General features: G+C 36.2%; 1 protein-coding gene across 4 annotated transcripts; it reads left to right on the top strand.

Moving 5' to 3' along the window:
• Positions 1-13,238: 13,238 nt before the first annotated feature.
• LOC105047952 (protein CHUP1, chloroplastic) lies at positions 13,239-17,460 on the top strand. Of its 4 annotated transcripts, none has more exons than XR_002165023.3 (6): positions 13,239-13,773; positions 13,952-14,007; positions 14,260-15,045; positions 15,462-16,406; positions 16,993-17,096; positions 17,207-17,460. XR_002165023.3 is itself a non-coding variant. In XM_019851627.3 (4 exons), exons 1-4 carry the CDS (start codon positions 13,614-13,616, stop codon positions 16,395-16,397), a joined length of 1,938 nt encoding a protein of 645 aa, XP_019707186.1. In that variant the 5' UTR covers positions 13,240-13,613; the 3' UTR covers positions 16,398-16,619. The 4 variants fall into 4 exon arrangements, 2 of the variants coding, with proteins under 2 accessions (XP_019707186.1, XP_010925409.1); XR_002165024.3 differs by having other exon boundaries at positions 16,993-17,100; XM_019851627.3 differs by lacking the exons at positions 16,993-17,096; positions 17,207-17,460 and having other exon boundaries at positions 13,240-13,773; positions 15,462-16,619.
• Positions 17,461-18,902: the final 1,442 nt, after the last annotated feature.

Here is an 18,902-nt window from a genome sequence, read left to right as displayed (position 1 = left end):
AATCATAAATAATTTCAACAATTATTTCAATAAATAATTTCAATCACAAGCATGCATAAATTTATTTAATTCAAAATTTTATAATTTACTAGATAAATTCAATAAAAGTAAACACTACTTACCTCAAAAGAAAATCCAAACTAAAAATTCTAGGAATCTCGAAAATCCTTCTTTGAACCTGATACGTCAAATATCATATTTTTAATCAAAATTTTATCAAATTAAAAATAATTAAAATTGTTAAAATCTAATGTCCCCACGAGGATCAACTTGACAACAGCATCCAGGGTTTTCGGACTAATCCATGGATACCCTAATTATATTTATTTATTATTTTTATTTTTATTATTTTTTTATTATTATTTATATATATATATATTTTAATTATTTTCATAAATCCTAAAAATCTAAAAGAGAGGGAGAGAGCAGAGAGAGTTTCTCTCTCCCTTTTTTTTTCTTTTTCTTCTTTTTCTTTTCTTTTTCTTCTTTTTCTTTTTCTTTTTTTTTTCTTCTCGGCTCCTTCCACGCCGGAACAGGGGACCGGCGTCCCCTCCTTTTGCCGGGCCCTTTAGGCCGCGGCCGCAGCGGCGGAGGCCAGTGGCAGAGGGAGGTTGCTCCCCCGGTTACGGAGGAGCATGGCCGGCGGTCGATTACGATCGTCGGTGCCGGAAAATCAAGGAAAAAGAGGTCCAAAACAGGGGTCTCTTTCCCGATCGAAAATCGGCGACACTCGTCGCCGGCCGTCACGTGCAAGAGTATGGGAGGAAAGGAAAGGAAGAGAGGAAGGGGAGGAAGACTTACCTCAGCTTCCGGTGACCCCACCGGCGAGCAATCACGGCGAGAATCAAGACGGTGTCCGCGGCTCCGATCGAGAAAAACAGGGAGAAAGAGAGAGGGAGGAGGCCGATGTTCGGTTTCTAGGGAGAGGGGAGGTCTTCTTATAGAGGGTCCTAGGACTTCGAGAGGTCCTATGACTCCCAATTTGCTTGGGTCTCACCAGAGAAGAAGACTCTTATCGGGAGTCTTCTTCCCGATTTTCCTCTCTGTTTTTTTTTTTTGTGGGCTTGGATCTTGATGTCATGGGCTTGGGCTTGGGCTATAACATTCTTCACCCCTAAAAAGAAATTTCATCCTCGAAATTTTTCATACCTGTAGTCTCGAAGAGCTGGAGATATTTTTGCTTCATTTCTTCCTCTAGCTCCCAAGTAGCTTCTCTTTCTGAATGTCGACTCCACTGTACCTTGACATAAGAAATGTTGCGACGTCTCAGTACCTGTTCTTTACGATCTACGATCCGTATCGGATATTCTTCATATGATAGATCTTTTCTGGCTTGTACTGGTTCAAGTTCCACGATGTGACTTAGGTCTGGTAAATATTTCTTTAACATAGAAACATGAAAAATATTATGTACTCCTGCAAGTGAAGGGGGTAAGGCAAGTCGATAAGCCACCTCACCAATTCTTTCCAAAATCTCAAACGGACCCACATATCTAGGATTCAATTTGCCACGAATGTCAAATCTTGAGATTCCTTTTGAAGGAGATACTTTGAGAAATACATGGTCACCGACTTAAAATTCTAATTTCCGTCTCCTGTTGTCTGCATAACTTTTCTGTCTGCTTTGTGCTGCCCGAAGTTGTTCTTTAATTAATTGAATCTTCTCGACTGCTTGTTGAACAAGTTCGGGACCCAATATTCTTCGCTCACCAACATCATCCCAGTGAATCGGTGATCGACATCTTCTACCATATAAAGCTTCATAAGGTGCCATACCAATGCTAGCCTGATAAGTGTTATTGTAAACGAACTCAATCAAAGGTAGATGCTCATCCCATGTACTTTTTATATCCAAAATACAGGTTCTCAACATATCTTCTAAGATCTGAATAGTTCTCTCTGACTGACCATCAGTCTGTGGATGAAAAGCTGTACTGAAGTTCAATTTTGTTCCTAATGCCTTGTGTAAGCTCTTCCAAAACTGTGACACAAATCTGGTGTCTCGATCCGATACGATGGTCACTGAAATTTCATGTAGCCTTACAATTTCTTTTATATACAACTTTGCTAGTCTTTCCAAAGTAAATCCAACTCTAATTGGTAGAAAGTGTACAGACTTTGTCAATCGGTCCACAATCACCCAGGCTGCATCATTTTTACTTGGAGTCTTCGGTAGTCCAGTTACAAAATCCATAGTGATATGTTCCCACTTCCATACTGGAATATCAAGAGGTTGAAGTAGTCCCGCAGGTCTCTGATGTTCAGCTTTAACTTGTTGACACACCAAACATTGAGCCACAAATTGAGTGATCTCTCTCTTCATATTATTCCACCAGTATATTTTCTTTAAGTCTCTATACATCTTAGTACCTCCCGGATGAACTATATAACCGGTCTGATGTGCCTCCTGAAGTATTTCATGCTTGAGTGCTGAATCATTGGGTACGCAAATCCTATTTTCGAACCTTAACGAACCGTCTTCATGTATCTTGAATTCAGATTGAACATCAGCTTCCACTGAATTTCTTATTTTCATTAGTTGTGGATCATCATTCTGGGCAACAGTAATTCTTTCAATGAGTGTTGGCTGAACCCTCATGTTGGCTAATCGTACTGTCGAGTCATATATTCGGATGTCTAATTTTAGTTTTCTTATATCCTTTAATAATTGGCTTTGATGTGTAATTAAAACTGCCAAATTTTCCACAGATTTTCTACTAAGGGCATCAGCAACAACATTAGCTTTTCCCGGATGATAATGGATTGTTAAATCATAATCCTTTAATAGTTCTAACCACCTTCTCTGTCTCATGTTTAATTCTTTCTGCGTAAAAATATACTTCAAACTCTTATGATCAGTAAACACTTCATACTGTGCACCGTATAAGTGATGTCTCCAAATTTTTAGGACAAAAATCACTGTAGCTAATTCCAAATCATGTGTCGGATAATTCTATTCATATGGTTTCAATTGCCTTGAGGCGTAGGCCACTACCTTACCATGTTGCATGAAAACACAGTCGAGTCTCTTTTTAGATGCATCACTATATATTGTGAAACCTTCATCTCCTGTTGGTATAGTAAGGATAGGGGCTGAAACTAGTCTTTATTTTAACTCTTGAAAACTCTGTTCACAATCTTCGGTCCACTCGAATTTAACCCCTTTTTGAGTAAGACGAGTCAAAGGTGCAGCTATGCGGGAGAATCCTTCTACAAATCGTCTGTAATATCCTGCCATTCCCAGAAAACTTCGAATCTCAGAAATATTTGTAGGTCTGTTCCACTGCATCACAGCTTCCACTTTTGCTGGATCCACAAAAATTTCATCCTTAGATACGATGTGTCCTAAAAAGACTATTTTGTCCAGTCAAAATTCACACTTCTTAAATTTGGCATAAAGCTTTTCTTTCCTCAATATTTGTAGTACACACCGTAAATATTCTTCATGCTCCAATTTGCTTCTTGAATATATCAAGATATCGTCAATAAATACGACAACAAACTTATCAAGATAGGATCTGAAAATTCTGTTCATTAAATCCATAAAGGTTGCTGGAGCATTGGTTAACCCAAAAGGCATCACTAGAAATTCATAATGTCCATAGCGAGTTCTAAATGCAGTCTTTGGTATGTCCTCTGTTTTAATTTTTAACTGATGATATCCTGATCGAAGATCAATTTTTGAAAAGACTTGTGCACCTTGCAGCTGATCAAATAAATCATCGATTCGAGGTAGAGGATACTTATTTCTGATAGTACTCCTATTCAACTCTCTATAGTCGATACAAATTCTCATACTACCATCTTTCTTCTTCATAAATAAGACTGGAGCTCCCCAAGGAGATACACTAGGCCTTATAAAACCTTTATCCAATAAATCCTGTAATTGATCTTTTAACTCCTTTAACTCCATAGGAGCCATTCTGTAAGGAGCTTTAAAAATCGGACTGGTATTGGGTGCCAACTCAATGGTAAATTCAATTTCTCTATCTGGTGGTAGTCTGACTAAATCATCAATGAATACATCCGAAAATTCATTCACGATAGTAATATCTAGTAACTTTAATTCATCATGTTCTTTATTCTTTATTGATATTAGGTAACCTCTACATCCCTTTCTTAGCATCTGTCTAGCTTGCACAAATGAAATAATACGTGGAGGGGTGGTTTCTATACTTCCATCAAAACTGAAAGTTACTTCTTCCAGTATGTGAAAGTTCACTCTCTTTCCATGACAGTCTACAGAGGCATGATAAGTAGCCAGCCAATCCATTCCTAGAATGACATCGAAATCATGCATATCCAGGACCACCAAATCTATCGATAATTCTCTATCTCCTATTCTGATACTATATGACTTGCACACACTTTCGGTACTCAGAATACCACCTACAGGTGTCTCAACATATAATTTGATTTTCATAGGTTCACATACTATATCATGTTGTCTAATAAAAGTAGTGGATATAAAGGAGTGTGTAGCACCAGAATCAAACAAAACTAAAGCATGAATACCAGATACAGGAATGGTACCTGTCACCACAACATTGGAGGCCTGAGCATCCTGTTGAGTGAGTGCATAGATCCTTCCTTGAGTTTTCGGCCTTTGACCTCTGTCCTTTGCTTGTGTTGATCTATTTTCATCCATCTGGGGGCAATCTGCAATCTTGTGTCCTTTTTGTCCACATCTAAAACACGAACCAGTATTCCATGGGTAATTAGAAGACTCATGCTCTCTTCGACCGCATCTCGAACATCTAGCTGCCTCATTCTCACGATTCTTATCAATTGCTGGCTTCTTTGCTGGACCCTTATTGTTCTGATTTCGTCCTTGAGTTCCACTAAACCTATTTCTCTTCTTCTGATTTCGTTCTCACTTCGCATGAGCTTCATTAACTTCTCTCTCAATTATTAGAGCTTTATTTACAACTGAGGCATAGGTAGTTAGCTCATAAGGTACAACCTATTTTCTGATTTCTGTCTTCAGTCCCATTTCAAATTTGTGTACTCTGTCTTGCTCAATCTCAATTAATCTTGAAACAAACTTGGCTAATTCCGTGAATTTAGCTTCATATTCTGCAATGGATCTGTTTCCCTGTTTCAGATGAATGAACTCCTGTTCTTTCTGTATTTTGACACTTCGGGGGAAGTACTTGTCAAAGAATTCACCTCGAAAACTCTCCCAAGTAAGTGGTATCCTATCGTGCTCATATTTTTGTTTCAGTATACGTCACCAGTTGTTTGCCTCGTCTTGTAACAGATATGCTGTATAGCGGATCTTCTCTTCATCGTGGTATTCTTGCACGACGAAGGCCTTCTCCATTTTCATAATCCAGTTATCTGCTTCTAGTGGCTCGATGGTCCCTTTGAAAGCTGGAGGAGCTAGTTTCTTAAATTCGACGATATTGTTTCTCTGCATCGGATGTTCTCCATGTCCAGATGTCGGTGAAAAATGCTGATGTGGCTGTGCGTATTGTTGTTGAAGTAACTGTTGCTGTGTTTGAACTACTCCGATCAGAGTTTGCATTAGTTGAGTCATGTTCGGCTCCTCTTGTACTGTCGGAATATTATCAGTAGGATCAAGGATTCCCTCTTGCTGAGTTGTGCCGCTATTTAATTGAGGAGTGTTATCGCCAAGTGGATTTGATGTCCCTCCTACTGCTCCTTGAGTATTCTTCGCTCGTCGTGGAGGCATATTGACCTATGATAGTTTGAGATAATAACTTATCCTTAATAAGGTTATAACTTACTTGTGACAGGTCAAATCATAATCATCATAACTAATCTATCAATTTTTTAATATCTACCCATCACTCACTCACTCTATTCTACATGTCTCTATCTATCTACTTATGCTCTGATACCATATTAATTGTCACGCCCCCGACCCGAGATTTAAATCGAGGGTTATGGCAACCGCCGCATACTCATAGAATACTTTTTCCGTAAGCATGCAAGGCATCTCATCATGATATCTTCACACAAAGTTAAATAATTTTTTTAATATTTAATAATCAAATCTTAGTTCAAATAATAAATCAAAATTCAGTGTTCAAAAGAAAATAACTGTCTCACAAAGTCAACACTAAAAAAACTAAAAGTCTTGAATCAATTTTGAGAAAAATTCTAAATTAATGAGCTAACTCCATCTCTAATCGCTCTCCCAACCGAAATCCCGCATCACGCTAATTTTCTGGATCTGTAAGAAAAACATAAAATTCATCATGAGCTAAACAGCCCAGTAAGCAGTGTATACCTTAAACTGAATAAATCAGGCAAATAATACTATGCATATCGATTTACTAATAATAACAAATCAATATGTAATTTCATGAAATCATATTCATACTATCAATCATATAGAAAATTCAATTCATCATAATTTCATTTTTTTTTTTGCTTTCCATCTTGAATTCATCAATTTCTTAAGTTCTTCTTACCAACCATGACTATGACCACATTATCCTTGTGGCAGGGTCATAATACCGCGTATCTGCTTGCGGTGGGCTGCGAATCGTCTGGCAGCCAAGTCCTTTGGAACCGCTGGTCTCGCTGGCGGTTTGTCGCTGGTCTCTCTGGCGACATGTCGCTGGTCTCGCTGGCGACATAAATCCTCAGGACAGTCAATTGCCAACGTATATGCCCCCATTGGCGGGGTCCTCAACACAGTCAGGTTGTCAATTTCATATTGCCTTCCAATTTATAATTGATTTTCAAAAATAATATAAATAAATGATATTCGAATCAAATCAATCATATCATTCTTCGAGATCATATATCATCATAATAATTGTTCAACAAATAACTTCAATCATAAATAATTTTTTATAATTAACTTTAATCATAAATAATTTCAACAATTATTTCAATAAATAATTTCAATCACAAGCATGCATAAATTTATTTAATTCAAAATTTTATAATTTACTAGATAAATTCAATAAAAGTAAACACTACTTACCTCAAAAGAAAATCCAAACTAAAAATTCTAGGAATCTCGAAAATCCTTCTCTGAACCTGATACGTCAAATATCATATTTTTAATCAAAATTTTATCAAATTAAAAATAATTAAAATTATTAAAATCTAATGTCCCCACGAGGATCAACTTGACAACAGCATCCAGAGTTTTCGGACTAATCCATGGATACCCTAATTATATTTATTTATTTATTATTTATTTATTATTTTTATTATTTATTTATTATTATTTATATATATATATTTTTTAATTATTTCCATAAATCCTAAAAATCTAAAAGAGAGAGAGAGCAAAGAGAGTTTCTCTCTCCCTTTTTTTTTTCTTTTTCTTCTTTTTCTTTTCTTTTTCTTCTTTTTCTTTTCTTTTTCTTCTTTTTTTTCTTTTTTTTTTCTTCTCGGCTCCTTCCACGCCGGAACAGGGGACCGGCGTCCCCTCCTTTTGTCGGGCCCTTCAGGCCGCGGCCGCCGCGGTGGAGGCCGGCGGCAGAGGGAGGCTGCTCCCCCGGTTACGGAGGAGCATGGCCGGCGGTCGATTACGATCGCCGGCGCCGGAAAATCAAGGAAAAAGAAGCCCAAAACAGGGATCTCTTTCCCGACCGAAAATCGGCGACGCTCGTCACCGGCCATCACGCGCAAGGGTATGGGAGGAAAGGGAAGAAAGAGAGGAAGGAGAGGAAGACTTACCTCGGCTTCTGGTGACCCCACCGGCGAGCAATCACAGCGAGAATCAAGACGGTGTCCGTGGCTCCGATAGAGAAAAATAGGGTGAAAGAGAGAGGGAGGAGGCCGATGTTCGGTTTCCAGGGAGAGGGGAGGTCTTCTTATAGAAGGTCCTAGGACTTCGAGAGGTCCTAGGACTCCCAATTTGCTTGGGTCTCGCCGGAGAAGAAGACTCCTATCGGGAGTCTTCTTCTCGATTTTCCTCTCTGTTTTTTTTTTTTTTTTGTAGGCTTGGATCTTGATGTCATGGGCTTGGACTTGGGCTATAACAGTCATCATCTGTCATATTTCTGAATCATGCTGCATGTGCATTAAAATATTAAAAAAAAAATAATATATAAATTTTAAAAATATTTAAATAATTTTGATAAATATTACATAATCTCTAAGATTGATTCATTCATATTTTTTTAATATTTTAATGAGTACGTGTAAGTGCATGCCGCGTGCTTGGAGTGGCAGGTGATGATGAGTCGATCATAATCTTTTTCACGATCGGTCGGATCAAAAAAATTTTATCTAAAGCAAAACGTGTGTGTGTGTGTATATATATATAGATTAAATATCTTTAGATATTAGAATAATATGCATGTAAAAATTATTGTAGGCGATTTATGTTTTTTATTGGGAAAAGAGGAGATAATTAGGTTGGATTATGATCTTCAAGTTTTGAAGGTGATGCAGGAGATTTGGACCATGTTGGATATCAACATCTGTCACATTCAAGACTGGTTTGTGCATCAAAATTTTTGGAAGGAATGGTTTTCGCATATGGTGTCTATTCAGGTACATGTAAAATTGAGTAAGATTTATGACATGGCGACTGGTCAAAAGCTTTGTCAGGCTTTGGTAATATTGTTTCAAGACCATTTAGATCTACAAACATGCAGTCAAAACTTTGTTTTTTTCATTTTTTTGATCGGTCTAAATGGTGTTACAGAATAGAGTTAATATAAAAATTAAGATTTAACTTTAAAAAAAAAATTATAAAGTTTTCATGATTATTTTAATTAGATACTTGCTATTTTAGAAAAATTATTTTATGTATATATATATTGGTTAGAAGATTAATCTTAGATCTTACTAATATATAGAAAGAGTTATATATGGTCAATTAGAGTATTGAATTAATGAAATCAAAAATGACTTAGAAATTATAACTCTCTAGACGTTTTATTATTTTTTGTGAAAAATTTAAGTCGAATGTACCAGAGAAATTATTTCCTACTTTCTATGATGAGATAATTAAATGACCTATTGTTAAATATGCTACCATACAATTTTGAATCTATATTTTGATTCCAAATTTGATCTTTTTCAATATAGTTCGCTTGCAAACCGTAAACATGACATTTCCTCTGTAGGTTCCTCGTGAGCCCAACAAGCAAGATTTCGATTATATTATTTAATTTTTAATTTTTAATTTTTAATTTTTAAAAAATATTTTTTTATTTTTTTAATTTTTATTATTGAGTAAAAATAAAAAAATAAGAAAAATATTTGGTAACTATGTTGCTATAAAGCAAAAAGCAGGATGGCAGGTGAAGAGCTTGATGAGGAAGAAAAATTCGGAAAGAGAGAGAGAGGAGGATGAAGGAGAAGTGTTTGGGGTTTTTACTTTTTGATTTATGTTTTAGACGTAGAAAAGTAAAAGAAAATAAGAATGCAAATTTTGAAAAATAAAATTTTTTTACTATATATATAAAATAATTATTTTAATTATTTTAATTTTTAATTTTTATAATGATATCAAATATTATTTTTTAATTTTTATTTTTTAAAAATTAAAAAATATTTTTTTAATAACTAACCAAATGCATCCTAAGTAATCCATCAAATACCTTGAGAACAACGGTGTCACGTCGTCTGCTTCGCTTTCTCCATGTGATGGCGATGGTCCCGTGGAGAGCCATTACTTGGAGTTGCGGAGAAAATATGCGCATGTCATTGTAGCCTACGTCGAAATTAGAATGCACTCCATACGATAAGGAGACGAGGGCATCAGAATTCGTGTTTTAACCGGACCCTAACTAGCTTCATTATTGCTTGCAGTGGGGGTTTGGGCCCAGATGACGTTTTTTTTTTTTTCCTTCCTTCTTCTTCTTGTTTTGACCAATCAAACGGTTGGTGGTGAGGTTTCTTGAAATTATTATTGCTACGGAATGCCTGTTCGATCGCACCAAAATTAAATGTTTCTCGTGCCAAATGATCATTGTCACCGAAATAAATTATATTGGGTATCATATTAAATGTTCATTAATGAAAGGTCAACGGGTCAAGCCATTGGCAGCACAGAGAAATTATTATAATGAATCAGAATCTAGCGGACTCTGAGCAGTGGATTGTAGCAGGCACCTTCTTCACCGACGGGAGCATCTTGCTCCCCTCATTTTTTATCTCAAAAAGAGGTAACGTGGCGAGTAAGTATTGGACTGATCTTCTAATGAAACCTTCGCCCATCTAATAATTAAATGACAGCACGGCTGATGGAACAGGAGGTTGATTTGATTTCGGAAAGAAAGCTGCTATAATGCATGGAGATTATGATTAGTTTTCATAATTGAAGAGTAATTTTTGCCTATAGCATTTAGTTAAAAAAAAAAAAAAAAAAAAAAACACGTCAAGCGAACACGATGACTGATTAGGAGGCATCATTTATAACTGAGCATGTTAGAAAAATTTTTTGATCCATGAGAGGTTATTACGAAATAATTTTAAGATATTTTATTTTTTTATTGTATTTATATAAAATTTATTTGAATTAATTATTTTATCAAAAAAAACACATCAAATTGCAACCATAGCATAATTAATAAAAAATAAATATTTAATATAATTTAAATTTTTTTAAATTTTTTTTTTAACTAAAATATTTTTTCTTAATATTATAACGTTGCCTTATTTTTTTCATGAGAAAAAACAAGATATCATGGGATACAAATAAGATATTATAATATTATTATAATATTTTATTAATTTTTATGACATCTCGATAATTATTTATAAGATATAATAGGATATTATAAGATTACAATAGAATGTTATAATAGTATTATAATATTCTGTTAGTTTTTATGATATTCTGATAATTGTTTATAGGATATAATAGAATATCATACGATTGCAATAGAATATCACAATAATATTATGATGTCCTGTTAGTTTTTATGACATTCTGATAATTATATATAAGATATAATAGGATATGATAAGATTATAACATGACGTCATAATATTATTACGACGTTCTCTTAGTTTTTATGATATCTCAATAATTATATATAGAATGTAACGTGATGTCATAGGATACAATAGGATATTATACTATCATTATGATATCCTGTTATTATCTATGACATCTTAATTAAGTAAAATAAAATAAATAAAAAAAGATATTTTTATCAAAAGAATTGAATTGTATTGAATGTCTATCTCCTTATTAATTGCGTCACGTGGTCCAATCCGATGAAGTGGTGTATCTTTTCTCTATTGAGGGTGGTGTACAAATCCATTTACCAAGATTGAACGTTGGTTATGCCATGGGCTTATGAGCAGTCCATGGCCAGCCCAGCTTGTATTTAGTTTTGTAATAGTGGGCTATCGCAGATCCAAACCGGTTTCGTATTAGATGCATGAGCGATTCTTTGTGCGCCATGTGCAGTGATTGGTCACCACGATGGGTGGGGGGTGGGCGCAAATTTTTTTTTTTACGCGCGGTGCAATAAGAATTTCGCTTATATGCATATAAATATCAAATAGCCAGCCCAATCCAACCTGATATATCACTCAACTTGAACCTAACTCAAATCTAACTTGCTTTCCTTTCAGTTCGTCCCAACCTGTATTCGACTTGCATTTCCTGTAACCGGACCGACCTGTAACTAAATCCAGCAGGGGTGGCAATCCTAACTAGACCCTACATAGTGGAGGCCAACTTCACCAAACATGAATTGACCTAACCCCAGACAACCAAAGTAATATTTGAGCTAGAAATTGTCTGGTCAAAAATATATAATTTAATAGACAAACAAATAAAGTGTTGGTCAGATTTTAAGTCAAGTTACATTGCACATGAGGTTGCCTTTAACATAATCCAACCTCTCCCGGTTGCATTACATCCCTAAATAAGTTCATGACCAACAGAATTTTAGCAAATGAGCATTAAGTAGGACTAGTCGCAATTCTTGCATAAAACTTGGATGTTATATGAGAATCAGCAAAGATTTCAAAAGCAGCATGCTACAACAGCATCCTAAGTTGATTTTTGATAGCCTTGTTAGGACTGAAATCAGATCGGATATTAATATACTCATATCTATATTTATTTTATCTGAGGAATATGAATACAGATATGAATATTATTTGGATGCAAAAATTCATATCCATATTCGTTTTAAATGGATATGAATACAATTTGAATTTTGGAAGTATAGATATAATTATGAATAAAGTTTAAATAATTAAACTTTATGACTACATAATCAATAATATTATTAAATAAATGATAAATCAAATTAATAAAATATTTATATGATTATATATTTTTAAAAAATTAATAAATATTATATAAAATTATATAGAATTATATATAAATTTGAATATTCATATGCGGATTGGATAATTATTTATCCATATCTATATCTATTTTTCTTTAATAGATATGGATACGGATACGAATATTAGTTAGATTCTCAAATTGCTGTCCACATTCGAATTGATTCGAATATAAAAATAGATCCAAATGAATAATATTCATATCACTTTTATCTCTAAATCTTGACTGGGACTTAAAACCAATATTAAGCTGTGTTTGGCATGCAGTTTTTGGGATAGCTTTAGCTTATTTAAGCTACAACATATCAATATTAGTATTTGATGAGGATAGCTTATAGTCTATAAGCTAGTTTTTGTTGATAACTTCTTCATTCAAAAGTTCAAAAGCTATAGCTAGCTATATACTTTTTAGTTCCAAATTTATCTCTTATCTTTTTCTAAAATTATCCACAAGCTTCTTCCTCTTTCCTTTATTCTTCTTGCATCCACCTCTTTTCTCTTCTCTAAACTTACTCGTGTATTTTTTTGTAAACAACATCTACCTCAGTAATAAAAAATTTATATTTTATTATAAATTAAAATTTTTAAAATTTATCTACAAAAATAATACTATGAATAACAATATGGCTCCATTAATTTTTAATTCAACCTAAAAAAATATCACATAAATTTTATTTTTATTATTTTATAATTTAATAAAATTAATTTTTATTATATTTATTATATTTAATTAAATTATATTATTTTATAGATAGCTTACTATATAATTAATTTTTATCAAATATTTAGACTAATACAGCTGCTTACAGCTCTGACTGACCGGGTTACAGCGGCATTGCCAAATATAATCTTAATACGTTATCAGTAGTACTAACAAATAAATATTTTTTTAATATTACTGACTTGAGGATGCGTGAAGATTTCGAGAACCAGCGGTGGAGCGACCACCGCGGCCGTCCGCGTCCCCCAGAACCAACCAAATGCCCGTCTTCCTCGCTTCTTTCCAATTTCGCGTTTCCTCCAATCCTATCTTGGGTTCCAACCGTGGCGGGCCCGAAAACGAAAACTCTCAGCAGTCCCCATCAGCCCTCAGCTTTCTTCCCTCCCTTCTTTCTTTCGTATTCGGCGTCGTGGAAGCCTCCGCCCGCTTCGACTCCTCGCCGGGTTCCGAACCGCTCCAACCAAAGAAGGAAAGGCTTGGGTCCGCAGGAGAGCTTAGAAATACCTTCCTCTCTCCTCTTTTATAGTCCCGTTCTTCCGATTGATCGGCCGCGATCCGCTGCTGCTCTGCCGCTCGTCTTCATCTGCTTGTAGATGGCGACAGTTCTCTTGCGATACATATATAGAGATAGCTTTGGATGGTAGATGGTCGTAATAGACCGGAGATGGAATTGGTCGTGAGGGCCAGTCCCCGGGTGAAGCCCCTGCTTCTCAACCTGGGCGTCGCTCTCGCTCTTTCCTTCGCTGGATTTCTCGTATACCACCTCCGGTCTCGATCCCGGCCTCCCGCCTCTTCAGGTTCTTCATTTGCCCTCGTGCACTGGTCTCTGATTTGTTATCAAGATTCGATTTTTCATACGTTTCTGTTATCAAAATTGGATTTTTTTTTTTTTTAATACATGGTGGTATTTCCATTTGTTCTTTTTTTTTTCTTTTTTTTTTTTTGATGATGATGGTAGCCATCTGTTCTTTCTAGCAGCTGGTGGGAAGCCATCTTGTGGCCTCAAAGAAGAACTCCGTATCCGGAAAAATGTAAGATTCCTTTTTCATAATTGATGCATTTAAAAACAAAAAGAAAAGGGAAAAAGGAAAAAAGAAAGGCTGGGAGGACTGAGATAATGAGGAAATATAGAGATTAGAAAGCCATATGTGTCAAGTATCAGCAACAAAGCATTTCTCATTCGCATTTTTTCCCTTTTTTGGATGTAAAGCTTTGTGCTGCTTTTTGTGTGTGCTGAGAGATTTATATGATTGTTTGTGAATTGGGTGTTTTACGTTTGGAAGGAAGAAACATTGGCTAAGATCATTAATGGGACTTCCACCACCACCACCACTACAACTACAACAACAACTACTTTTGTGGGGCTTTCTCCGACGAGGAAGTGTTCGGGAGATGAGAAGGGATTCCTCTTGCCGGATTTTAATGATCTCGTGTCAAAAGAATTTCAGGCAGGTGTGCGAGATGTCGAAACCACCCCAACCACCTCGACACCGAAGTTGGAGAGCAAAGAGGAGACGGCAATGGAGCAAGAGATTGCACACCTAAGGAAATTGGTATGGTCCCTCCGGGAGAGGGAGAGCAGTCTGGAGCTGCAACTCCTTGAATACTATGGAATGAAAGAGCAAGAGGCTGCCATGACAGAGCTTGAGAACCAGTTGAAGATCAACTCGATGGAAACCAAGTTGTACTCTATAAAGGTCAACTCTTTGCAGGCTGAAAATCTGAGGCTCCAATCTAAGGTGTCGGATTACTCGAGAGTGATGGCTGAGCTCAATGCAGCGAGAGCAAAGATTCAACTTCTGAACAAGAAGTTGAAATCAGATGCAGAACAGGCAAAGGAGAGAATAGCTTCCCTTCACCAGAGGATCAGTGTGTTGCAATGCAGGGAGCAGAAGGATGGAAAAAATGATGAAGAGGTTGAGAGGAAGTTGGGGAGGTTGAAGGAGTTGGAAAATGAAGTTACAGAGCTAAGAGTGGTTAATTCAAAGCTCGAACGGGAGAATTCCGACTTAGCACAGCGATTGGAGGCCACACAAATTCTTGCATCTTCTCTTCTTGAGGGTCCGGAGGTAACATCCACACTTTAATTTGGATTAAGTTGTTATTTATTTCCACCAAACAGTACATGATTAGCCACGCGTTATTCTTTTTATATCACTTGTTATGGTAACTTCATGTGTGATAATCCCTCACCATAAGAGCAATCTTCATGCTTGGGCTTTTAAAAATTGCGTTCATGAAACTTAATGTTCATATTATGTTGTAAGATCTGGTTGCCGGTATACATAGTTTGATGGTCTATTTTATCTTTATTACGTGCAAATTATTCTTGATTTTCTTCCTATTCCTCCTACTAATTTTCTACATGAATACCAAGTTTCTGTCCTTCTCAAATTTTACCATGTTTTAGCCTAACGTGGCAGTTTGGCTTATTCTTATTTGAAATTCTGGGCTGTTGTTTTAACCAATTCTTGCTCTATTGCAGCCCAAGACACTGGACGAAATCAATCAATTGAGACAAGCAAATGACAAGTTAACAAAGGACTTTGAGCAGCTCCGGACCGATCGTTGTGCTGATGTTGAGGAATTGGTGTATCTTAGATGGGTCAATGCTTGTCTCCGGTATGAGCTGAGGAACTATCAAGCCCCTCCAGGAAAAACAGTTGCAAGAGATCTGAGCAAGAGTTTGAGTCCCAAGTCAGAGGAGAAGGCCAAACAGCTCATATTGGAATATGCGAATTCTGGTGCCGATGAGAAGAGCTTGAGTCTTGCTGACTTTGACTCAGAGTACTCTTCTTCTTCACAAGCATCCAATGGAGAACCTGATGACGGTTGCATTGATTTCTCCATGACAAAGCATAACAGTTCAAAGAAATCAAAATTTTTTAGCAAGCTTAAGAAGCTGGTCTTGGGGAAAGGTGCACACACAAACAAAATTTCATCTTCAGATCGAACTTCCTCAAGCTATGGTAATTCTGAAAAAAGGGTATCATTTTCCACCTTTTCCATGGATGAAATGATCGGAAGAGATTCGTGCAATAGCCTTTCTTCATGCTTCATGGATGAACCTGGCCACACCAATCAATTGGCAGGAATAGAAGCACAACCGGATGAACAGCACCAGAGTAAGGTTGCTCAGTTTCAGAATCACTCTAGGCCCTCTTTGGATATCCAAAGACTAAGGAAGCTCAACCTCGAAGAAGTTTGTCGGAATGATGATGAGACATCATATCGGTGCAAGAGCATGGACTCCCAAGAGGAGAGATCAATTAATTTGTCTCAGAATAATAGTCCACTTGACCATAAACACACCAATGTTCCTGGAGAGATCGAGCTTATGAAGTATGCAGATGCTTTGAAGAGCGCACGAGAGGCAGATAAGTTCATGAGGAGATCATCATCCTTTAGTAGCCGATGCTAATTTTTGTCGGTAGGGAATGTTAGTTGCTTGGTTTTATTCACGAAACTGTCTGTCTGTATATTTTTTGCCAGCATTGGACAGATGACTAGCATCATAGATGCCTGTAATCTAACAGTGAAGCATCTGAATCAGAAGTATGACACTTAAAAAGTTTTGTGCACGTTCTTGTAACTCAGACTTCAGCATCTGATATCAATATGTATATTGTGGATACTTCCTATTTATGCGACCGTATGCTCATTTCTCCCTTTTCCTATCTATTGATACTATGCTTCAATTAGGGGCTCTGGCTTTGTACATGTGCTTGTTGATCGATACAGCTCCCTAGACCAATTCTTATTAATCCATTATCTACACTTCCTCCAATATTTATGGCCATTAAAAAAAAAAACCACCTAGAATATTTAGAATGTTGCTTTCACTGGACATGTTATGTTTGGTAGTTAACTATATTTTTGTCATTTGAACTAACATATGAATTAGCACTATGATTCATAATATTCTTGTCATGAATAACAACTCATCATTTAGAAGCATCAGTAATAACTCAAAAGCTGTAGGAACATAACTTGATCCCTTCTCATGTTTATGCCAGAAATTACTTAAGAGCTTGACATGGTATGGCTGCCAAAACAATCAACCCAATCTTGCCTTCTGTGGATGATATCAGGAATGGAGTTGTCTAACAACCAGAAAATGGTAGGTAGGACCGCTGAAATCTCTGTGCTGAGATTGAGGAGCAGTTGCAGTTTTAAAGCGGGCTTTCTTTGATTTATTTTTTGATGATAGTTTTCTTTGATTTATTCTAGTTGCAGTTTGCACTGGGGAACAGTTTGGATGGCTAAAACTCCCACAAGTGGCAAATACAAAGCGCAAGCAATCATTCTCTACGTACTCAGATCATTCTTTTCTTCAACTTATCGCAAGTCAATCTAACTTCACAACATTGGTCATGAAGTTGTAAGCGTAAGCAATAAGAGCTTTCCAGATTCAGTGATGCTGACTCAATGTGTCTATATACTTATTTTTTAATCTTATAATCAGATCTCTGGCCTGTTTTGTAAGCCCTCCAAGTTCTCTGAGAGAGGACGGTCCTTCTTGTTCTTGTTCTCTTATTTTCCGAGAAGGAAAGGAGGAGGATTGTTGAATCTACAATGAGTTAGCTTTGGAAAGCTCTGAACTGATTGAAACGACACTAGCTATGGGTGGTACTCTCGTGTATTGAAACTTGGAAGCTACGTCTTGTTTCCTCTTTGAAGTCCCTTTTGATGAGCAACTAGAAGCTATAGAGTGAAGATGCCAGGGGAACCGCAGAATGGCGACCACAGGGCAATTCATAGTATACTTCTCTTTTCTAGGTTTGTGGTTAAACATCACCATTGAGCTACACTGTCCTTCACCTCTTACTTGCCTGGTTTACCTTAGAAGGCCACATTAGCTACACTGTGAGACGGCAGCGTAGAGAAGAGGCCAAGGCGTCCGAGAGAGGTTTGGATCGTCGCAAGCAAGGTGACTGAACGAAGAAAGGAAGAGGAGAGAGAAATAAAATAAAAAAAGTGGTTTTTGAAGCGCCAGTCAAAGTTCACAAAAAAAATTATCCGCTCATCTTAAATTGATAAAAATTTCATCGGCTCGATGTAAATATATTGCCGTTTGAGTGCCCGTCAAAGTTCCTCATGGTTTGAACCGGGGAAATTTTTCGGTGAGTTTGGTTGAAGTATTAAAAAACTAGGAACAAGACAAAATATGTTAAATGTCGCAGCTCTGTTGCGCGTTTACGCTTTTTTTTTTTCTTTTTTTTAATGAAATAGGGAGGTTTCCCATCCCAAAAATTTATGCGTGTTTATGTTTTTATTGTAGAAATTTTTATAATAAATTGAAAATAAAAATAAACTATCAGATTTTACAGTAGTAATGATATTGACAATTATTATATCGCACCAAACTGTATTTAGTTACTACATATTAAGTATAATATAATATTATAATATTTATAATATCATAATTATTTCTTACAGCACCAAAAGAATTATAATATTTTGTGGGAGAAATACTATGTAGTATATTATATATAACATGTCATATAATACATTGTAGCATATTATAATATTATATATAATATATAGGTGAAAACAAATGAAGCAATTTTATGTCCGAATATTTCCATTTCTCGAAAAATGCCTTGATATATAGTCAGTTAGGCATAAGCTGCTCTACTCTGCTTTGACCACAAGACAAATTTCCAAAATGAACTACCATCCGTGACTTGGGAGAATGCCACTCAACAAAATGGATCCAAAAAAAAAAGCGAGAGCAACGATGGTGACAAATTGATGGTCATGCAAGGCCCCCGGGCGTGGAGGGGGTGAAAAAAAAAGAAAAAAAAAAAAGAGATGAGACAAAAATTATGGAAAAAATGAATCATGTTGGGATAAATCCATCGACCTTGACTTTGATCTCTACGACTCCGACTCGACGATAGCCGACCGACCGAACACACAACTT

This window comes from Elaeis guineensis, chromosome 7 (genome assembly GCF_000442705.2).
Source record: "Elaeis guineensis isolate ETL-2024a chromosome 7, EG11, whole genome shotgun sequence".
Lineage (NCBI taxonomy): Eukaryota > Viridiplantae > Streptophyta > Magnoliopsida > Arecales > Arecaceae > Elaeis > Elaeis guineensis.
The sequence above is the reverse complement of the archived record's forward strand: the minus strand, read 5'-3'. Positions and strand labels throughout refer to the sequence as shown.